Source organism: Pagrus pagrus, assembly GCF_965226575.1.
Source record: "Pagrus pagrus genome assembly, chromosome: 19".
NCBI lineage: Eukaryota > Metazoa > Chordata > Actinopteri > Spariformes > Sparidae > Pagrus > Pagrus pagrus.
Genome location: NC_140203.1, coordinates 17,576,445 through 17,601,097, shown reverse-complemented (window position 1 = coordinate 17,601,097; position 24,653 = coordinate 17,576,445). Strand labels below are relative to the sequence as shown.

At 41.4% G+C, this 24,653-nt stretch overlaps 1 protein-coding gene across 2 annotated transcripts in view; it reads left to right on the top strand.

Annotated features, from left to right (window-relative positions):
• The window catches only part of palm2akap2 (PALM2 and AKAP2 fusion), a 95,145-nt gene that overhangs the window by 7,688 nt on the left and 62,804 nt on the right, over positions 1-24,653 (top strand). For both annotated transcript variants that reach the window (XM_084383276.1, XM_084383275.1), the window contains exons 2-4: positions 3,094-3,145; positions 17,173-17,253; positions 24,342-24,463. In XM_084383276.1, the coding sequence (XP_084239402.1) occupies positions 3,094-3,145; positions 17,173-17,253; positions 24,342-24,463 (255 nt within the window). The remainder of the gene's footprint in view (positions 1-3,093; positions 3,146-17,172; positions 17,254-24,341; positions 24,464-24,653) is intronic.

Genomic DNA, 24,653 nt, shown 5'->3' with positions numbered 1-24,653 from the left:
GGGGTGAGATTTGAGGGGGAGATGATTTTAATGGGAAAGAAAGGAGGGAGGGAGGACAGAGATGCACCATGGGAGGTATGTAGGAAAAGGAGAAGTTGCATGGAGGGATAGTAACAGGGAAAGCAAAGGAAAGAGAGGACAAAAAGAGGAAGGGATGTAAGGAAGGGTGGAGGGGAAAAAACAAAGGAAAATAAATGTGGTTGTAGGAAAAAAAGAGTGAAAGAGAGGAGGATAGGAAGAGAATAAATTCAACGGTGTAAGAGAGGAGGCAGAAGAAGAACGGATGAAACCCAGGTGAACCTAGAGAGTTAAAATAGGGAGGGAGAAAAGAAAATTAGGACACAGGTAACAGTGACCCATTTACACAAGCTGTGCTTTTGTCTGTGTGTGTGTCTGTGTGTGTGTGAAGGTGTGTCGTGTTTTTGCAGTTTGTACTCAGTTCTACTGATGTTCATTTGCATGCATCAATTTCATGGAGTGGCACAATTATCTTCTGTTCTTTTCTTTTGTTTCCATCCTGTTCCTGTTTCTCTAATGTGTTCAATTGATGTCACTGTGAAAGGTGCTGGAACAAACATAAAACCAGAATGACCAGAAATAGATCCTGAAGAGTCAGCTGTAGGCTTGTTTGTGTGTGGGCGGCCGGACTGTGGACTTTTATTAAAAGATCAGAATCATTTAAAATGATAGTAACATGAAGACAGTTTAGGCACTTTGGCTCTTTTCTGTGAAATGTGTTGTATGACCCCTACTATGAGAGAAAGTGTTTTCAGCCCACAGTGCTGTGGTGGCCTGTGACTGGAAGGTAACAGCGAAACAGCAGTTGCAGCAATTCTGTAAACTCCATCACATATGGCTGAAGGCTAGGCTGCTGGGAAGTGTCATGATGCAGAGGCATCAACTGGCCAGTTCTAGGTAGATCTGCAGCAATTGGTCAATTAATCGATCAGTGTAAGTCATCAAAAGTAAGTCAGTCACTGGCTTGGCAGCCTTCTCGTTGAACTCCGCTGTAGCCCCTCCACCTCCAGACACGACTGTTAGGTCACAACGTGTAATGTGAACGTGAAGTGACGCGTTATGTTAAAATGTCAATATATTACATAGCCGATGACATGTACAGATGTGCATGTGAATCAGTGGTTGCAGACCCATTCATAGGTTGGACAAAAGAAGCAATATGCCTTGAATTGCCCCCCAGGGACAAATAAAGGTTTTTGAATTGAATTGAATATGAAGACGTCACTCTGAGCTTTGCAAGTTGTGAATAGCATTTTTCACAAAATTGTGACATTTTATCGAACAAACAAATACTCTTGAAAATAATTTGCCGATTAATGAAAATAATCCTGACTTGCAGCCCTAGTTCTCAGGTATAAATGCTTCATTTCCCACTATTAAGATGATTTGTGGCTAAGGAATACATTTGTCATTTGTGTCCAAAACACATGTAGCATCCTGTTTTTCAGAGTTGAGACTACATTGTGTAACCATGGTAAGCAGATTTCCAATTGTGAGCCAATAGAAACTTTTAGCCATGGTAACTCAATTGATAAGCCTGTATATTAGCAGGGTCCAAAATTAACTTTTTGGTCTACCGCCAATGGCTGGTACTTATCGGCCAAATATCTTTCTCAGCCTCACATACAATTGCATAAAAAACAGTAAACTTGACTTAAAAACAGTGCTTTTCAAGCAGTGGTGTTGCTGCTATAAGAAAGCCAATCTCTTCTTAACCCTGTTATCTGTGAAGCACCACTTCTCTCTAAATGTCCTTTTAACTGTACTTCCACTAATTCTTTCCTTTTAGAATAATCTTCTCCACTCCACAATTATTGATTCATAGATTCAGTGCAAAACAATCATGGTGAACACTTTCTGTGTTGTCACGATGGTGATGAGAGTTTTTAGTGAAGCATTTTGGAAACCTGTGAAAAGCAGCCAGTGTAGATTTTTACTAGCATGTGGGTAGTGACGGGTGCTAACTTTGGACCCTGTTTATTACATTCTTGATCATGTGTTGAGAAAAATATCAGGTAAACCAAAAGCAAATAAGTTACTGCTAAAAGTAGTGAAAGGAACTATTTTGATAATCGATTTGTTGTTTAGATTCATTTTTTTATGAAAAAATGTCCAAATTCTCTGATTTCAGCTTCTCTAATGTCAGTATTTTCTGCTTCTTTTACTCCTCTATGACAGTAAACTGAATGTCTTTGAGTTGTGGACAAAACAAGACATTTGAGGACGTCATCTTGGGCTTTGGGAAACGCTGGTCAACAAAATTTCACCATTTTATGGACCAAACACCCAATTGATTAGTCGATATAAGTCCATACAAAGGTTTCTTCGTAAACTGCTCCTTCAAACACAGAACTAAGTGGTCAAAGTTGACAATGGGAAGGATTATTTATCTCAGTAAAAAGATAAGCCTACATCCGGTTAAGATGAGAAAAAGTAAGTATTGAAAGAACAGTTAAACTAGTCTCCCCTGTTGTTTCCTCTCAGCTTTCAAATATGACAAATTACACCTCTGCTTCTCTTTTCCTTGCTTCTGCAATTTTATTATGCTCTTCCTCTCCCTCTTTCCTTCTTCTCACACTCCCCCCCACCTTCATACCATCACTCCTCTCTCCCTCCCCTCCCATCCTCTCTCTCTCCCTCTCCCTCTCAGCTGCTCCTCCCAGCTGTTTAATCACACATGGCTCATGCCTAAAAAAGAGAGAGAGGGAGGGAAGGAGGGGACAAATGGGAGGAGAGACGGAGAGTGCAAGAGAAAGAGTGGGTGATAGAGACAGAGAGAGCAGCGGGCTGAGTGCGGAGGCACATGGCCAGTGAATGAGAGATCTTTGCTTCCACTCAGCGCGAGCTCCTTCTCCCACTGTCTCCTCTCTCCTGTTGGATTACTGCTGAGGAAGGACCTCGCCTTCTTGGATACTCCTCCTTTCCTCCTCTTCCTCTTCTCCTTCCTCACTCCTCTACTTCCCTGCACCTCTTCACAGAGGGACTCCAGCTCTCTTGTCTTCCCAAAGATCTCACGTCTCTCCTTTCTCCTTTCACCCCCCCCTCTCCCCTGCTTCCCCTCCCTCCTCCCCTCAGGATGTCGTGTGAGGAGGCTCAGCTCCACAAAGAGAGGCTGCTGGCCTTGGCGGTAAGTCAGAGTGTGTTTAAAGCTTCTTTGACCTCCTGTCTGTTTGTCTGTCAGTGACTTACACAGCCGCCCCGTCTTCTTCTTCTTCTCTTTCTGTCGTTCACTGTACAATATCTCGCCTGACTGTCTGGCACCTCGGAGTTCCTGCAACTTCACCAGACTGTGTGCCTCTTTCATAAGTTCTCTCTCTCATTCTCTCTCAAGCTCTCTCTGCATTGTCACATTACTCATTCATGTTCCATTCACGTTAGTTCAAACACATGTAGACGAGCGGGAAAAAGTATCTGCCTCTGTTTTTGTCTCTTTGCTCCAAGTTCAAGTTTTTTTTCTCACTTCGACTACACAACAGAGGTGTCAAACATCATGGTGACCTCTTGGCTGAACAAAGTTTATAAAATTTGGTCACATTTGTCTCCAAAATACCAAAATGGCGAGACATTCTGCTTTTTCATTTAAATCCTTTCCCTTCAGTGTTTTTTATATGTTCTTGTGCACGCAAAAGTTATTGAAAGTTAAAAAGCCATAAGGCTGCACCAAAGGGAGCTCCACTCTCCAACAAAAATAAACACTGCTCTTGAAATGCCTTGTCAGTAGTCCCACCTTTTAATTGCTTGACTCTGTGACATCACCATGTCACACATTTGCATGATTATGCTGAGCAGCTAGTTTGGCACGTAAGAATTGATTTAGCACAGCTGCTCTGTTGTTGTTAGCGGTGCTGGCTCAGGCGTGTGTGAGCTGACCAATCAGAGGAGACTGGGTATTCAGTAGTGGGGTCCTTAAAGAGACAGGAGCTAAAACAGAGTGTTTCAGACAGAGGGGGAATACAGTGCTGCAGCACTGGATTTATGGGAAAATTGATGGATTTTTTGAGCATTAAAGCATGTAAACCTATTCCAGTAGTAACCTATAATAAAATGATGAACCTGAAAAAGATCATATGTCTCCTTTAAGCCAATTACATTTAACATATGGATTTGCTGAAGATACATCTGACATCCACTGTACAAATTCCCCAAGTTAGCCAGTAGTCATACACCTGAGCTTCTCTGGTGTGAGGTTGAATGCTAATCAAGGCAACAAAAGCTAAATTTGGTCACTGCATGTCACTTTTGGTAATCGTGATTGCATAGAGGAGTTATGTTAGCCGTTAAATTAAATGGCTTAACAGGTACAATATCTAAGAACTGGCCACCTGTCAAATTCATACTCAAAACAAATAGAGGCCAGTGTATCACCAGGGTAGCCGCTAACTGCTGCCCTTAGCTAGTTAGGTCAGTTAGCCATGTAGCTAGCATTTCAGACTGAGAGCTCAGAACTTGTGGAGTGAAGTGTTTACACCGCTAGCACAGGAGCTTTGGGCCAGGATGGGACAAGCCTAGCTGGTTAGCATGCTAACTTCAGGAGATATCTCTGCAACACATTACACAGACACCATAATGTCAAACTTCTTTTTAACCACATTCTGTTGATAATTGAGTTGGATTTTTGAATATTTCAACTAAAATTCTTACTTATTGCCCCTTTAGTGTGTTGGAAGCCCTACAGCATGACATCATAGCCTCCTACACCCATTTTCGTCATATAAAACAAATTGATTTCAGTTGCACCCATTATAATGTGCCTCACTCGCCTTCATTCCTGCACTGCTGCTGCTGTGTTTGTCTTTCTGTTCGTGTCAGCTTTCATCTTCTTCCATGTCTTCTTTTTTAAGAGGGGGGGAAACTAACCTCATAGGAAAGTTCTTTCAGGGTTTCTTTATGTCTTTTTGGGCAGATGTCTGAGGTTTTTAGGTACTGTATATGTGTTTTTTTCAAAATAGAAGAATCTCAGCTGCAAGGTGGTCTAGAATATGTTTCGTTACGTTGCCGTTATGTTTCATGATCATCTGCTGAAGCGTTCGACTTGGTGCTGGTAGGACTTCAGAGCAACGGTTAGAACGGGATCGGCAGACTAAATTTGGCGCCAGCAAGGAACCACAGCATACCACACACACTCAAGACGCACAGGGGCACAGGAACACACACACTAGTACGTACAAGTGGGGGGAACAGCGGCAGCAGATGGAGAACTATTTTGGCCACGTTGAGCATGGCAGCCGTACCAGGCTTCATGTACTTTGAGAGTGGAAAGTTCTCATGATTTTGAGCAGAGAGGAACAAGCACTTCAGTTTCTTGCATCATTCTTGCATGCGCATTTGGCAAAATACTACAGAATGGTCGATTATGTGAAAATTAGCTGACAGTACACTGCCATATTCTGGTGGCAGCTGTCGTAAACACTACAAAGACTGCTCGTCTAATTCTATCATATCAGACATCCTACTGTAAGTGCCAAAAGCTTTGACACACATTAAAGAAAGGTCAGGCGTGGAATATAAGTAAATCATTTGAGCCTCTTTGTCTCCTCCAAATGAGCATCTGTCTTGTCTCACCTCTCTGTGTATGTGTGTATGCAGTATATCAAAGACAATAACAGTGCTAATAGCTTTCAAGCCCTACCAGGCACTTAAGTAGAGAAGGCTTACTATTACACTAATAGTACTAACAGCTCTCTGAGGCAGCGAAGCACTCGGAGGGAGCCAACCAGCGCAGGTCCAGTGTAAATACAGTAGCTGGACAGAGTCCTCCAGGGGAAGGAGGTTATAAAACCTCTTCTGACTGTCAATCAAGAGCAAGCGTTTCTGAATCCTACAGTGGATTAAAACCTGTCCCTTGACCAAGTTTTATCATCATACGTGCTGAGACCAGACAATATTGTCTTGGCTTGTCTGGCTTTCATAATAAGCATTACTTAAACCCCTGCAGAGAGGTGTGCTGTGCATACACACACTTACACCCACTGTCTCCGGTCCGCAGCTGACATGCTAATGTTTTCATCAATAATTGATACCCTGAGATTTCATTGTCATCACCGTCAGTGCCTGACTTCATCAATACTTCAGCAGATCTTGAGACAAATTGGAAGCTTCCTTTCAAATCAGAGCCGAGGGGATGGACCGGTCGTCTCCAATCCGCCTGAAGACACACCTGCTGAATCCGACACTGATTTTAGTTACATGTCATAAAGAAGCTTCATCTATTGAACATGACTAAAATAAAAATCACTGTCAGGTAGCAGACAGCTGTCATTTTAATGTTCATTAGCCACAGAGACAGGTCTATGTGCTGTGTGGCTCATGAATAATGCATGGCACTAATGGCTGTGAATCAAAAGCCCTTATTTTATTTTTAATTTAGCAAAAGGGACGACTTACCTATCTGCCCAGTCACATCAGTCAAATTACAGAATGGAGGAGAGTGAAGTCAAATCATGACAAATACATTTTCTGCACAAATGTGACTCTCGACAGCTTTTTACATTTTAATGATCTAATTTCAACAATTAGTTATTTTACACTCTGTACTAGAAAACAAAGATTCTAATTTATCAATGAATGTATCACCCAGCTCTAGAATGACCCGTCTTGTGAGTTTATTCCTATATATAACTTTCTGTGAGTGCATTTATATTTCATATTAATTATTGAAAGAGCAGACGAGCAATGAATCCCGTGTGGCATCTCTCTCCTCATGCACAATTTAGGTACTGTACTTTCTTGCTACATTTCTTCCCTATTATATCTTGCATAAAACTTAAAGGATAAGTTCACCCAAAAATGAAAATTCAGTCCTTTTATACTCAGCCCTATGCCGATGGAAAGTCAAGTGAAGTTTTGTAGTCCATATTCTGGAGCTTTGCAGCTAAACAGTGTTGCAGCATTCTCCTAAACAACTGAGGAAGTCCATTATAGTTCAGTTGTTTGGCTGTGAAGCTCCAGAGATGCTTTCTGGACTACAAAACTTCAACTGACTTTCTAGTTTTTGAGTGAACTAATCCTTTTCAGCAAAAGCATGGCTAAGATGGTTCGCTCTTGAGATTTATCTCAGTGTCTTCCAGACTGAAAAAAAAAATGTACAACTGATTGATTTGATTCCACATAATAAGATTACTTAGCGTGTTAATCAGTCAGTACAACAAAGGGTGGGTGTTGCCAGTGTTTCATTTAAGAGTGGATGAGTGGATCGGCTCATATGTCCGCCCCACACACACAAACAAACGGACAAAGATCCCCACAGTCTGATAATGATTACGGCCTGTCAGCTGCCAGCAGTGCGGGTTTCCATGGTTACTAATTGGTCAGATTAGTGAACAGTTGTGATGTAATGTCGTTAAATGCAGACCTGTAATTGGTATATTATTAACATGTAATTATAGCAGTCGGATGGAGCGCAGCCTGGTCAGAGATCCCTAAAAAACTGATTATGTGTGTGTGTGCGTGTGTGCATATGTCTGTGTGCATATGTGTGTTTTTTGTAAATTCGTGTGTGTTCACCAAAAGCCTGCGTGTGGTTTTGAGATCAACCAATGACTGATGAGTGCTTCATCTTTCTAATTAGCTGTTGCCCGTGTGGCCTGCCGACCGCATAGCGGCATGGCAAAATACATAAACGCTTGTGTGAGTGTGTGTGTGTCTTTTTGCATGCACTCATTCACTAACTTCTCTGTAGTGTCTGTGATATGTTTACACAGATGACCTCAGCCCTTTGGACTTTAAGCTGCCCCCCGACACACACACACACACACACACACACACACACACACACACACACACACACACTCAAATACACACACAAGGCCGCAGATCTTTTGGGGCCAAAGGGGAATTAGGAAGTGGAGCATGAGGAGTGAGATGATGGCGCTGTGTGTGTTGGAAAGACAGAGAATGAGGAAAAGACAGCTGCTGGCACTTGGAACAAGACGGAGACTGTCGGGAACTTCTCAAAATCTAAATCTCTGTTGTCTCTCTTGCTGCTTTATGAGTATTAATAACAATCCTGCAAGACTAATATGCAGTTATGAATGATTGTATTTCCTGAATTCGACCACTGGCTGATCTTCTTGGATGAGCTCTGTGAAGTAATCTGTGCAGCTCAGGGTCGTGGTGGAAGCTGGTCAGTGTTCTGGATCCACTTAGTGAGGTCTAACTGAGGGGAGTGAGTGGGGCAGGGTGAAGGTTAGGGGGATGCTATAGCTAGACCTTGGCATGCACAGAGATTTGTGGCTGTGGCATGCAGCGGAGGGCTGCGTTTAGAGAGGTAAATAGAGTGGGGGGCTGGGCAGCCTGCATGCATGTGTAGTTTCAGGTTGTGACTTTACTTACTTGACAGATTGTCACATTGGCAGCACTGAACCACGGAGAACGATTTTGAAGATATTGATTGAGGCTGCAGTCAAGTGTTTTCTCCTGACTATGAGTTACTTATTCTTGCCTTAACTTGATAAGTTGTTTTACCTTGGTCTGTGGGTAAAGAAAAGCTCAAGGACAACTTCTCCTCAGTAAGTCCATCACCTTGGGCACTTGTCAAAATACAAATAAGGTAATTTACATAATAAAATAAATCCTCACAAAAATAAATCTCATCGTACACGATCATTTGCAAACAAACTGTGTTGAATACACAAAAACACAGATAAGTTAATCAGCACATTTATTTATATTGCAACTTCACATTTGTTTAGGCTCATTGTTTCTCCTGTCACAACACTGTGCTTATGATCTGGTTAGGTTTAGTCACAGAAAACACTTGATTAAGGTTCGGAAAACATTGTGTTTTGGCTTAAAAAAACCTGTTTAGACTGTGAAAAAATATTTGTTTTGTGTCACCACACACGGCTGGAAATTGTTCCGAGGTCTCCTCTAAAACATCCAGTGGTGTCGGGCTAACAACTGCTGAATTGCTAGGGTCACTGGTCAGAAATATCCAGTGACTTCCCACACAAATGTTGAAATGCTGATGTGAACTGTGGTCACTGGCTAAGCAATCTTGTTGCCTGTAAAACCACCACCATCCCCTCCACCTCCACACATGACATCCAGAGAGGTCATGATACATGACATGACACATTTTGCAGAAATTTTTATACGGTGCAGCCTATGACACACGATATGATTTGAACATATCTGTGGTTCGCGGAAACGTTGACTGCATTTTGAAGGCCTTGAAAGAAAGAAGCAGTTCTTACAATCTTACAATGAAAGGTTTGTTATAGATTAGCCTTTAACCCCCTGACATCTGCTTTTATTAGCAGGAATTTTATTTTAACTCAAGTAGATAATGGAAATTAGATCAACTGTTGCAAACTGCTGTAAACTTTGTTTGGCAGAGCAACAAGAGCATCCTGAAATAACCTCTGTTTGTTCATGTGTCAGTTATTTGTCCACAATAAGACACATTGACAATAACTAAATGAGACACATGGTATTCATATGCTTTGTCTGAAGTGAGAGCGAACACAAGTTTCCAGCCCTGGATGAGCGCAGTTATATTAAATCTTTTACACCTTTATAACAGATGTTTGCCATCTCTTTAAGCTTGTGTTTACAACATGGAAACTAGCTTATTTGGTCAAAAAAGGTAGCCAGATTGTTCCCATTTGCTACATTAAATTGGAAACGTGTAAATGCAGATGGCAAAAATACACAGATTTTAGTTTATAATGACTCACTGGAGTTTTAGTCGATGTGCTCACATGTGATTGCTCAATGGGCTCCCTGAATTAATGTCTTAGGTTTTGAATATTTGGCAAGGTGGGTGTGTAACTACCAACAGAGCAGATTGGATCATGAAGAGGCAGGAGGTGGCTAGGGGAGGCTTGGTTTATGGACTTCAGCAGTTGATGGGGGTTGGGGAGTGTGCTTGGGGCAAAGTCATTTTAAGGGGGAAGAGGGGGTGTGGTTTGTTGGGTAGTAGGGGCTCTGGGGGTCTGGGGCACGCCAGGCATTACATGCCATCTAAAATTAGCAGCAGCTGTCTACTGGACATTTCAGTGTGTTTGTGTGTGTGTCTGTGTGTAGACGCCTGTTTGTTTGTGTGTGTGTGTGTGTGTGTGTGTGTGTGTAAGTGTTAGGGTTCACAGAGACTTGAGACAGGAGAGATTGGAATGCAGCTCTAGTGGGGACTGCTGGTTTTGAAATTATATTCTTGACATTTGAGCTTAACTGGATAGTAAACAATACGGAGTGACAGGAGGACAGAGAAATAGTGTAGATGACACGTAGCAAAGGTCATTTGAACAGATACACATATGAATGCAACACATTATACATCACATTTCTCTCCCCATAATAGATACGCTCTGGTTTGCTGATCGCAGTTTGTCGGCTCATGAAAGGAGCGTCAGGAGACTTTTTAAGGTTATAACGTGTTTGTTTTTGTGTTTATCCATGTGAATGTAGAGGTATGCGTGCACGTCTCACCTCAATATGGACATGATGAGTATAGTCACCACCTGCTCCTATCGCATGACAACAGCATGCGAGGCATTTCAGCGATGTGCTAAGTTTGCATGTAAAGACACCAGCGTTAGCTCGGGAGTTAGCAGGTTAGCGTTCTGTTCACTGTAGACCTGACAAATTAGCATTGTCTGAGGAGGACATCACATATCGTCGTATACTTTTTCATACTGAAGGCCTCTAGCTGCAACTAATGGTTATTTTAATTTCACCATGACCAACATTTTTAAATCAAGTTTATTCATAAAGCACTTTTGAAAATAACCACAGTTGACCAAAGTGCTTTACTAATTAGTCAGTGGCAAAAAGGCACATATAGTAGTAAAAAGGCACAGTAACAATAATAAAGAGGCGATGAAAATATTCAAAGCAATATAAAAACACTGGGCAATAATGTTAAACAAATTTTAACTTTTAAGATCAATTAATTAAAAAAATCTAGAAAATACTGAACCCTCAGGAGCAACCAAAGATCTTTCTAAAATCTAGGTCTTTCTAAATGCAGAATCAAACACATTCAACACATTTAAGTGGCCAGTCCATTTCAGTCTCTGTTCTCTAAGCGTTCAGGTATGGTTACCCACCGAGTGGAAGACGATCACTGTGAGATGTCTCCGCTGGGTGTGTTGGCATGTGCAGAATGTGACCCATCAGATTTGCAGCTCACGTCAGTGCAAGATCTCATCAACAGCAGAACTTTGAATTTAAGCAGAGTTACATCACCGCTTTACCACATTATAATCATGTGTGTGTGACCTCATGCCGGGTGTGTGAGCTTATGTGTATCAGCAGTGAAGAATGTTGTTTACGGGCAAGTTTGTGTGTGTTTGCATTTCAGTGCTCGCATGTGTACATTCTGACACTTTTTTGTTGTTATGGAAGCCGTCCAATCGGCGTCTGGACATGCGGTAACAAACTGTTTTTTGCCTTATTTGCTGTATGTATAAAATCATGATCAGTGGTCATTTTCTTGAATTTTATTTACTTCACGGTCAAAGAAAATTCTAGAGAAGAAAACAGTCGTAAACCATCTTAGAATTTTGGACCAACCCCTTACTTCCAATCAATCTTTTCCTACTGATAATGGTTAGGGTTAGGGTTATTGGTTCAAATGTCTTTTTTGTGTATTCCCAATATTTCCACTTAAACAACTTGACAGTGAATCCTGCTTTAAGTCAGAATTTTGTTCAAGGATTCATTCATGTAAGTATTTTTTGGATTCTAGATCGGGATCCTTTGTTTCCACCTTAAAGTCTTTTGTTTGTCCAATTGAGAATTAGGGTTTGGTGATGTCTACAGAATTGGAAAATGACAATGTCCACAGTGAAACATCATGATTGTCGATGATATCATTTGTGCTGGGGGTCAGTAAAGCTGAGTAGGGAGAATCCTCACCACTGTAGTCACCACTGCTTCCCACTGTCACTCTGATGGCATCGCCCAACTGTGTCACAAAGCCTAGGAAACTCTGGCGCCTGTCACCAGCAAAGGCAGCAGGCAGATCAGTTCTGACATCTATGCCAGGCAAGCGTCCCACAAACATATCAGTGTCAGGTTTAAAAAGGGTCTCCAAAACACATCCCAGATAGCAAAATGGTTGCGGCCCAGATCTGGCCCACACCGGACCCGTTCATCCAGCCCACATACCGCGTGGAATGCCCAAGCGTCATCTTTCCACGCAGTTTGTGGGCCAGATGAGGGTGTCTGGTACAATTTTGCTATCTGGTATGCCCGTAACTTAGTTGTCTTCAGCCTCTGAAGCTTGAAACAAAGTTAGCTGATTAGCTATACAGAGGAAGCTTAGCTAAGAAAAAAAACTAAAGTAGCGTAACGAAGCATCTTGGGTTTAATAAGAAAACAAGATAATACAATCATGGAGACGTAGTGCATTGACCAAAAACACCAACAGCTGCTTTTTATTTTCTCTCCTACATGCCACAAACAACTCCTGCCTTATGACACTACCTCCAGTCCAAATACCTGTAGTAAACACAGAACAGTCTGTGACAGTACAATTGTGCAACTTTTAAAATCACAATTTTATGATGGTAGAGGGGTCAGTAGTAGATTGTCAGCCATGGGCGATGGCGTCCAAGTGAGAATGATACCATTTGCCTGAAAATATTTGTCTCAATCCTTAACAATAGTGGTGTTGAACAGTTTGTTAGGGCTGATGAAATTATACAAATCAACTACAGGAAACCACCCACACACAGAAGGAGGTGAGGGTTAGAGAGGAAATCAGTCGTTGACTTTATTTTGTCTTTTCTGGCATAAACACTACAAAGGAAGAGTGAAAGTTCATTGTGCTGAACTGAAGTTTATTGGAACTGTAATCAGATACTGTAAGTCCACTCCACTGCCAAAATGTTCAACCCTGTAGGATGAGAGGCTACTGAGTTCTGTCCAGTCCACGTGCCTTTGGTTTCACTTATGAAGCCAAACAAATCAACAATGACGCAGTCCCCAGTTTGCCCTAACCATTTAAAATATTGAACACAATATTGGACATCGATTTCTCAGATGGTGTCAACAGTAGTGAGAAAAATAATGTCCCTTGTATACGAGCTCAGCGGCAAGCCAAGTGGGGCCAAACACTCAGTGAGTCAGAGTGTGGGAAGTCATGAGTTTGTCACCAAGAATGTCAACATATTTTCCTGAGGGGGAGGATGTGTTTTCTGAGGGGAAATACAGTGAACAGAACAAGGTCGGGGTCTGTCCTTTCAACTGTACCAGGCAACAGACTCTTTTCATCTTTTTGTAATCGGTTTCTGTTGCATATTTACAAAGACAGCGACCGTGCCTCCAGCTAATGATTTTTAGTTTTGATCGAGAAGTCATAGCTGGACTCGTGACTGATTCCAACACTCTTCGACAGGAAGGAGCTGACTAGTTATTGGCACTGCAACCCAATTGAAGCCAATGTTCAATAGTGTTTCTAATTCTTCAATTTGTACAAGATCAAAGAAGCACTAAGATTGAATTTTCTCCTTACATCATGGTCCAAGATATTGTGTGAGGACATGAGGAAGCAGGGCCTACTTCCTGAAATACATCTCATCATGCAGTTATTTACAGAAGGTCTCATTTCAGCAGCCACCAACAGAGTGAATAGCTTGGTCTTATTCTACAATCACACTGTGTTCAGATTATTGACTGTATAAGGACAGAGCCTTCTAATCTGAAAAGTGCCTTAAACCTACATTATTTCCAATGGCCAGTAGGAGACAACTCCACTGGTTGCAAAAAGAAGGCAGATTGTGTGTAGGCTTATGAGAAAATGACCCTTCGTCTCACTTAAGTTATAACCACAGTAAAAAGTTTCCTGATGAGTTTATTGTCTCAATCGAAAGTTTCAAGTCTTCTGAAAATACAGCATGACGTCCATTTTGTAACATAGAAGATAGAGCAAAGTGTGTTTTAGGGCTACCGTGACATGTCCTCAGGTTCTCAGTCAGATATAATCAGTATATCCTCCCCAGCTTCACCCACTCGTCCAAATATGTTCACTTCTGGCTCCAAAACATCCAAGATGGCAATCGCCATAATGCCAAAAAACGGCAGTCCACAAACCAATATTTGTTTACTCAAGGTTAAAACTTACAGCAGCACTACTGCAGTGCTGCTTAGGCTACATTAATGCCAAGACACCCCACTGCAGTTTATTCTCCTTTGAGACAGGATTGTAGAACTCTAGAAAATGTTTAGAGCAGCGGTTATGTTCTTGACAATTACTACCTGCAGTGTATGTGTGCTGGGTGTTTGATTGGCCAGTACAGAGTGTTGCAAGGTTGCATTGATCTGCAGAAAAAGGGTCTGTGTCAGCTTTTTAGTACAATGCTGTTATTTAAGCAGAGCATTGCTGTGGATGGGAATGTCCATTCTATACTTATTATTTCGGGAATGGGATGGAAACCAAATGGCAGCCAATCCGTCTTTGATCTGCAGATGTGAAGCATCTGTCTATATGTGTTAGTGAATTTCTCATAATCAAGGATTCACCAACACAGACTACACAGAACTTTCCTGAGTACTGTATTGTTTTGAGAATATATTAGTGTGTATATCATGTGTATATATTCGTCCCTGTGAGTGTGTTTGCTTTTGTGTGTTTCTGTGAATGTGTATTTTGTGTGTGTGTGCGTGTCTGTGTGTTGTGCCCATTCCTCGACCACATGTCCTTAACAGTCCTTGACATCTGGTGACCATGCCTCTGCTCTGGCCCTCTGACTGTACTTCACAAGCCATGGGAACCGCTGCTGTGTAGGTTGCTGCGGTTTGTGTGTGTGTGTGTGTGTGTGTGTGTGTGTGTGTGTGTGTGTGTGTGTGTGTGTGTGCAGATGTTTTCACAGTCTGGGTGCAGCTTTGTGATGTGTTTGCTCAGTAAGACTGATAAAGTCATGTTGTTTGTCTCTGGTCTGTATTTTCTAAGTTCAGTTCAGCTTTTCACAACGGAAGTGTTTTAAAGATCCTTGTTTCTCCTGGATTTTTTTTTTTTTAATTTTTTTTACCAAAGATTAGATCTGTTTAAAGATAGCCTAACTCATATTGCGTTTGTGTTCCAGTGCATTAAATTATTATGTCTATGTCTTGCAACAAGGAAGCACTTGTTCATCATGGTTTGCTAGAAGCAGGGTCCTCTGGTGGTGAGGGCAGCTCAGCATATCATTCTGAACAACAAATCCTCCGCAACACTTACGGTAATTGAAAAAATAGAGGTACACCTGTAGCTTCGGGGTTAAGATGCAGACCATGAACCACAATCCTGTCGCTCCTCTACTGCCTGTAAAGGCTTAAAAATGCCACCAAAAATATTCAAAATGACACAAATTGTTTCATAATCAGTGCCTCCAAATACAACCCAATGTGATGGTCACAAAAACAGCTCATATGACCATCTTCTAATCTGCCATCTCTGTGATCTGCAGTTAATGCGACAACAACTACTTGGTTTCAATTATTACAGTTAAAACAATTATTAACTGCTAGGGAGGGAGGTTGGAGGAAGGAAACTGACAAAATCCAATATATATATATATATATATATACATACATAAAGAAATAAATTGAGTTGGATAAATAAATAAATATGCCATTAAATGAACCAAAAATAGTCATTTTAAATAACTTAATTAAGTGTTATTTATATTTTATTTGTATTCTGTTTTATTCCTCTTTGCACTGATCCCCCTAATCTTCTCCATTCATTTTTTATTTCTGTATTTTTTTCTTTTGTTATATTTTTATGCATTTCTGCTTCATTATGCAAATTAGGGGGATGTCATTCAAAGCATGTCATGGGGTCACTGCTGTCAGATGCTATGCCTGGCCTTCCAACCCAGCCACCTGCCTAGGATTCCTGCCAGCGTCCTAGCAATGTTAAACTCTTTCTGCTCTCATTATTCACACACAACTACATACATTCCTGTCAGGAAAATGTAAAAATGACTTCTATTAAGTGTTAGAACAGATGACCAATGGTGTAAATATTCTGTTGAGGACAGTCACGGTAAAACATGGAAAGAAAAATGTAGAGAAATGCAGGTGAGATGTTAAATTTGATGCAGTTCAGTCAGGGTTCTTCAAAGTAACAGAAGTAGTGAATCAACAACATCTAAACCTGATAATTAGAATTTTCTTATTATATTTTCTCCAGCTTTTTGATACCCCACCAACTCTTCTATTCTATTCTGTGTTATACTTCATCTGTGCCACTCTGTTCAGCTCTGAACCTTTCCGCTGTGCTCGTCTATATTCAGTTCTCCCTTCATTCTTTTCTGTGTCACTCAGTCGGACTCCCTTTGAGAGGTGGTCTGAGGTTTAGTCACAATTTGGGGTTTTCCCTGATGCTTATTTTTAGCCGACAGGAAACGTCCCAGAAATCCTCGTTCTGCTCCCACTGAGAGAGAGAGAGATAAAGCCACATACACATCTACAGTATCTCATGCCCTTCAGCCCCAAACAGGGTTGTACTGGGAACCGCTTTGTTTATATTCCCATGCATATAGTGACTCCACATAGCCTCAGTCTGTTGAGTATTTTCAGTTTCTAACCTCCCACTGACTTTACGTCCTACCCTGCCTCCAAATGTCAGTCTCCTTTATCACATAAAAGGAAAGTAAATGATTGTTCTCCCCACCTCAAGTTCAACCACAGTGCCATTTGGAGGCTTCAAGGCCTAATCAATCCCCTTTAGATAGCCTGTGAACCCTGTCCCCTCTCAACTCTCGATAAGCCCTGACCTCCGACCCCTTTAATACTTTACTTCCTCCCTGCGTACACCCGGGGGTCATTTTTCTCCCCATCTCTCCAGAATGAGAAGTTGAACAGTGCAGATGGACTCAAAAACTTGGATGTCGCTCCTGTGACACCACCCACCCATCAATTTAAACTGAACTGGAAAGTAGCCTGCACTAGAAGCCATTAAGTCTTTGCTCACCTTCAAATTGAATGGATAAAAGCCGTAATTGCCCCAAAGGGATCTTGTCTTGATGAACACTAATATTAAAACGTTACATCAATACAACAGCATGCATTAGTGCACCACCATGCTCAACTGCTTCATCTCTGGTTTGTTTCACTGCACCATTAAACCTAATAAAACTACTGACAATATAAAAACATATCCAGAACAATAGAATGTTTAAGCAATTAATTTGATCTTTCTCTCTTCTGTTTTTTGTCTCTTAGGAGAAGCGAAAGCGACAGACAGAGATTGAAGACAAAAGAAGCCAGCTCGATGACCTGGTGCTACAACTGCAGCATCTCAAGGTTGGTTTGTGTTGCGGTATATTTAAAACATGGAGCTGCTGCTGGTGGTGAAATTACAGCCGCTCCGTCTACAATCCGTCTTCATTCAGTGTGTTCCCAACTTACTAGGTGCACGTAGCTGTTTACGCATGACTTCTATTCCTGTCAGGCTACTCATAGCATGCATTTTGAACCAACTCCGCCATATGAATCCTTGTCACACGTCAAAAAAAATGACATTATCAGAGGTATGACTTTGGTCCAAAGACATCGCAGCTGTAAAGCAAGTCAACTCAAGTTCATGTGCAAGGCAGACTGAAGGAACGTTTCTCTGGGATCCAACATAAATAACACTACAAGAGCATTTATACAACACAACACAGTCCCTGAGCCTGCATACCTAGACTTATAAAGTGCTGTTAAAAAAGTGCAAGTTAAAATAGTAAATCAACAGTAGTATCAGGCTATAAAAACAGTATTAAAAAATGTTTTGCCAGTGCCAGTACATGTGCCGAAAGATAAAATATGCAATTAAAGAGTCATATAATAAGCCGCAGCTAGCCAAAGTGAAATGGGTTGGCTATTAAGCAACCTGATAAGAAAGTGAGACAAAATTCCTGGGTCTGTCCCTTTTTCCAGAGCCACACAAAAAGTTACAACCCAGTCGCCAAATGTAAAACAAATGCAAAGTGCTGACATATCCTGGCAACTGGGCTGAAAGTTAATGGGGTCTAATCTGGGCCACGATCCATCCTCCAGCCAATTTCCTTGGAAATCAGTTCTGTTGTTTTTGTGTAACCCTGCTGACCAACCAACCATCCAACAGACAAACGGAAGAAACATCTCAGCAAAATGTAAAAATGTTAAATCCATTTTCCTCTTGTTCTCACTAAGAGATGAAGTATTGCTTAAGACTTGATGTGACCGTTGGTCAGATATTGAGTTTGGGGTTAGATTACAATGAGGTCACTGTAAAGGTGAAGGTAAGGACGAGAGTTCAAATTGGGGTTAGAAGTTAGCGGATGAATGATGCTCACATGAAAGCCTTACAAATGTGTGTGTGAAACCCATTCATCTCTCTTAATCCACTCAATCCCTCTTTCTTTTTTTCCTAAACAGACTTCTTCCCTTAACCCTAAAAATCACAGAGAGATAAAGAGACTGTGCACTCTCAAACATACAACCTGTGCCTTTCTTAACAGCTTTGTTCTGGTACTGCTGTTACACGTGCGTGCATTTAATCATTCGCACGCACAGATAAATGTGTTAGCTTGTGGCTGAGAGGTAGGGTTTTATTCCAAACATCCAGATCTCTCCGTGCTCCCGGTGTGCCGGCCTGTTAGAGTTTCCCTTGGCCAAGCAGGGGCAGGCCAGGGCTGTTTTCTTCTTTCCAGATAAACAGCTCGAATCCAAACACACATAAACATATCCCTTAATAATTACTGCCAGCCGTTGCTCGGAAGCCAAGATTTTGTTTCAAGTAAACACTGATGTGACGTTCAAATCGTAAGTGGTGCGTAAACAGAGCTACAAACTGCTGACAGATTGTGAGTTTTGAAAAAAATCAACAGCTTATTTATGTGGTGTTCTTGAACCTTTCAGCCAATGAAAAATGAGTACCTTGACCTCGCACACAAGCTCAGAAAAACACATGATCAGTCCTGTCAGGTGGAGACACACCAGCTAAAGCACCTGATACACCATGTCATGTCCCTTTTTAAAATACATTTTGACATTTAAGACTTTAGTTTCTGTTTCCTAATTATATTTTTTGAATGTATGCGAGAATAAATGCAGCCAAAAATAGATTAAAAGCAGTTCAGTTAAAAAATATATATACTGTCACTGCTTACTCAGTGAATGCACAGCATGATTCATGCACTTTTTGCATACTGGACTGCTGAAGAGGAATTGTTCCTAAAATCCTGCGGCCTTAAATGCTGCGCAGATGTAAAAGTGGGTGGGGTTTCAGCTGTGGGTGCACATTATACTACAAATATCTATGGCAGCCAGGTTTTAATATTTGCCATAAAAATACATTCCATTCTCTAATTACAGCCCTTAAACACGCTTGGCATGAATGGTTCCTTTATTAAATAAGTCTGATTCCTGTACACGCCGGTGTTTTCCACCATTTAACACCCACTTATGGAAATATGGACAGAAGAGGAGCATTGATTAAAGCCATGTGCACAGTGTGTATCTGGCCATTAAAGCAACTTGTTCAACGCAGCACAACCATTAATGAAGCGATCGCACCAGGGTTGAATCACAGCAGTAAGTCCAGATGATACAGTCTGGGCAAGCTGCTTAATAACGTACATTATACCTAATCTAACCCTTGCTGGTCTGTTTGTGCACTGCCTGAATTTGAACCTGACAAGTTCCTTATGTGCAAGTAGAAGTTTTGTATAATATTTTGTCTATATGCATACTTGCGTGCATTTCAGTCAGTTTTCCTTTCATTCTTTTTTGGACCTGACACAGTTGCTCTGCATGGAAAGTATAATGATAACAAATTATACATATGACATCAACTGCTGACATTTCAGACTACTGCAGTGACTACACTTTAAACTACTGGCTTGTGTTGTTTTATTTAAATCATGTCTGCATTGCAGAAATCCCCAGGGAACTCTGCTTTAATTACATGCAGCATTTTCATACACAATGTCTGTTTTTCTACTCTCGTCTGTCTAATCGCCGGTTCATAATAATTCAAACAATGTCTTGGTCAAAAAAGCTTTTCCATTTGCTGTTTTAAATACTCGATGTCTGTTTTTTGTCATGATTTTGGCATTTTATGCTCGATTGCATAACCGTATACTTGCATAGCTACATCTATACTGCAAGATAGCTGGCAGTGGAGAAATGACAGGAAGTGAGGAGGGAGAGATGGGGTCTCCCACCAGACTCACACCGGGTACGTTGCAGATCGTGATTAGCGCCTTAAGGCCTCATTCAGACCAAATCAGTTGTTGTAGCAAAAACAACAATCCTCCCTTTCATTTTGAGTGTGGGTAGTGCGTTCAGGCTGCGGTGGTGCGACCACAGGGGTTGCCGAAATAAAGCCCTGTGTCAAAAAGTTGAAACAGGATCTGAGAAGCTAACACTGACATTAGCCTGTTAGCTTTAATTTCCCAGAACATAAATGGCCTTAAATCCATTTTTGTTTTTTAGGCTGTTTACACTAAATGTTTCTATAAAATGATGCCAAAAATATAGCCTTCTTCTAAAAGAAACCGATACTTTCATATAGGCCAAAAGAGACACTTGCACAAATGTTCAGATGTCCACCATATTGCTCCAAGTTTCTATTACGTTACTTGGTGCCTCAAACAACATCATGCTGAAAACACTAGAATGTATTTATTATGGAAATAGCCTCTGTGGAAGAAGGGATGCTACCAAGCTGGGAGCTGTAAACCACACGTTAAAGATCCTATTTGTAAGACTCAGTCAGTAATCATAAATATGTGAGATGTATCTCTTCCCAGAAAAATGAAAAGAAGTAACAGATATCATCTAAATGCTCTCTAACCTAAACATGGTACTGCTTTGCTCTATCATCTACTGGGCTAAGCAGGGAATCAAATCAGAGTCTTCAGACTCTGTGTACTGCTCTGTTTAGTGTTCTTGCATACAACACCAGCAGGCTTGAACTCCAGATGTTATCAGCATCTGGCTACAAAGTCCCATTTAATGGCCATTACCTCTGAGTGCCACACAGCCAGGCAGCATGAAGCAGGCTTTGTAGTCCGCTCTCCAGAGACGCAGTGGCCTGGGAGAGGAAATGGAGACTGGAGCCCAGAGATTTGATAAGGACCTCTGGGCGGCACGATTCAAGCCGCTCAGAATGGAGGCGTTGATCTGAGTCTGGGTCCACGCTGAACACAACGATGATTTCAGAGTAAAGTTAACCTTTGGCCAGGATTTATGCTGCAGCCTGGTCTCCTCAGTACATGGTTGGTTTTCCCTCTGGCAGTTATGCATTTAAGTGTTTTGATGCTCGACAATTTTGTTATTTCAGTTTCTGATGAATAGCACAGACCTTCTAACCGGCCCCAATCCTTGCCTTCAAAAGTACAGATTGGAGCGGTTGTGTGTCATAGCTCAACAGGAAATGGAAAGTCTATTAAACAGCGTGAGAGAGAGCAGAGAGCAGGCTGGTTCTCAAAAGGAAACAACTGGTCAGTTATCCTACATAACTTTATTATCAGTGTTTTGTTGACTGTTGAATTGGTCCAGAAAAACCTTTTTTTAAGTCATTACTTTTTTGTACAGTAGTACTTTGTTGATAAAATTCCACACGGTGGTCAGACGTTAGAGTCAGCTCAATACCCGCATCCTCCTCGAAATAAATGACGTTTTTTTGCCTCACATACACAATATTGGTGTGGTCTTTATTGGTCTCACGGAACCACTTTAAAGACAACACCAGTCAGTTTGGCTTTAAAGGTGCCATATTTTAGAAAGTGAGACTTCCATGTGTCTTTTTAAGTATAATGCAGGCCTAGGTGCTCAATCTGCAAAGAATAGCTCACAGTCAGAAACTGAGCCTTCAAACGAGCCATCGGGACTTCCGTAAGGTTGCGATGTCACAACTATACAGTCACACCACTCCCAGCACGGCCAAGGTCGCAAAACCACCAGCAGGACTGATGCAGAAACACAGTGGGTGGTGCCTGCTCAGGCCTGTGAGAGCTGAACAATCAGAGCCGACTGGGCTTTAGAGGAGGGGGGTCTTAAAGAGACAGGCACTAAAATGAAGCGTTCAGACAAAGGATAGGGGTGCTGCAAAAACGAACATTCTGAAAAAAAGAATGTGCTCTTTGAACATTAAAACATGTAAATGTTTTTAAGTAGACAACCAAATTAAAAGTATAGACCTTAAAATGAGCATAATATGGGTACTTTAAGGTAACTCCAGGTTTCATATGTATATTCTATCACCTTTCTTTACCAGGAAAGCTTTATTTCTTATTTTGTTTTTCAAGATAGACAACAACAACAAGTTAGAGTTATGTACAAACCCTTTTTCTATCTCAGCGGACAAAATAAGCTGTGAGCAATCTGAAATTTTAAGTAAATGTGTGACGGGGAACACTGACCCTCTGCAAACTGCAAACATCCGAAGGTATTTCAGTCGTTGTGATGTTTAAATTTTAATCAAATGCTTAAATTGGATTTTGGACGAGTGTATCCATTCAGTCCAGCGACATAAATGATTGCACAACTTGAGCCTCATTCAAAAATATTTCCTGCCAACAGCTATGAATACATGACGCACATGATCTATGTGAGGTTAGCTCGGCCATGTGGGTGTGTAGCAGCCACACACGCAGACACAAACAAACAAACAGCCCCGCTGCCACATTCTGACAGCAGGTGGTAAAATGCTTTGGAATCATTTCTGCAGAGCTCATTGTGTGCTGTGTGCCAGTGAATGTGTGCATATGTGGAGGCACTCGTACTGTTAATTGTCAGCTCTACGACCTCAAGCCAAGCAACGGTTTTGACAGTAAACAGCCAAAGGTGAAGCTAAGTGCTCGACTCTGTTGTGGTAACAGTCCCAGACTGAGACATTAGTGGCATAAACACACAGCTCTGGCATTCATCTTTAATACATTCAGGAAAAGTATTTACCCCTGTGTGATGAGATGATTGGTACTTTTACCTCTATCTACGCAGCCCTGATGTAAGACCTAATGTCAACTGTACATTTTAGTAACATAAACATTGTGTTAAAGGATTATATCAGACATCTGTGTGACTCCTGGAGACGTCACTGCTGTAAAGACAGACAGAATCCACTTTTGGGGAATGTTTGTGAGGCAAAAACTGCCATCTGTCTTATCAGACAACAGCTTCACACAAGATTTGTTTTATTCAATAGACTAGTTCAGTAAAATCTAATAAAAAAACAGAAGCATTCCAACTGAAAGCAGCAGGCAGATTCTTTGGAATTTCACAAAAACACATTTGTTAAAGTTCACAGAAAACTTTCAGGAATGAAAGAAAGAAGAAAGAAAAACAGACTCATTTGTGGCTGAACAAGTAGAGCAAAACCCCCAAAATACTACGCAACAAGACTTACTTTATGACTAAGTACTGTCGTCTCTTGGCCTGATGGGATTCTTTGTGTTTTCCTGTGAGTAACAGCTGAGTTTCGAGTCTGTGTTATCTAAAATACTGTGTGCATGTGTGGGCCTACAGTGAGTGTTTGTTTATTTATTATAGCCGTGCTTGGCAGTCATCGTACACATCTCTCACAAATTAGTTTCCATGAAGGTCCGCTGGCTGTTGATAATGTCTAATAATATCGCAAGAGGCAAAGAAAAGAAGAGCTACTTGAAGAGTGTGGTGGTGTTTCTGTAGATCTTTACGAGACCATTACTACTGATGTGTTTTGATGAGGGGGTCCATGTTTAGTTTGCATTGTTGTGCATGCACACGAAGACACATATGCAGGCTCACAAGCTCGCTGGGTACATGCCAGTTTCATGCAGTTCAACAGAATCGCAGATGGTGGTGGTAATGACCCAGAGAAATGTGTTAATCCTAAGTAAAGGGTAGAGATGAAGACTGCCAGTTAGCAAACATGGATGTAAACAATGTATGTTTGAGAATGTTCAGAAAATCTGCTTTGCAAATGTTTTGTAAGGAATTAAATGCATCTGAGGACGCACACATTGTGCTTTTGGTGAAAAAACTGTGTTTAAGAGACATTTCTACAAGCAGTGGCGGACTCAGGCTATTTGAGGGGCAGGGGCAAAAAAGGGCACCACATGTATGTGGGGGGTACCAGCGTGCAGAAAATCGTGATATATTTATAGTGGTGAGAGGGCACTTGACCATATTTTGTCCACTGGATAGGAGAACCTGGAGGGCACTTTTTCATTATCATGTTTTGTCAACTGTAAGGGCACCCAAGGGGGCACCAATCAGTCCAGTTGAGTCAGACAAATCTGACATTATAAACATGATCATCTCTTTACATTCACAGTTCACCTGAGGAGGAGGATGTCTACAATGGCTGCCAAAATATGTAACATCACCGATAAAAAAAAAACTGTCTGACCAAACTGTGTCTCTCTTTCCTTCTTCAGTCCAAATCCATGCGTGAGCGATGGCTCCTCCAGGGAATGGCAATGGAGGAAGGGGAGGCACGGCGGAAACAGCTGGAGCAGGATGAAGAACAAGGCAAGAGGCTGGAAGACCTGATACACAGGTACGCTAGTGGACACCACAGTGACACTCGGTGTAGGGCTTTGTTTTGTCTTCATGATATAATTTTGGCTTTGCTGATCAGGTCTGACATAGTGAACAGATGGGATTAACAGAGTAACTATAACAAAAGTAGACAAATGGATTTTTGTCACTGCACATCTGCTTTTCTTCCCTCCAATTTTAAAATGAGT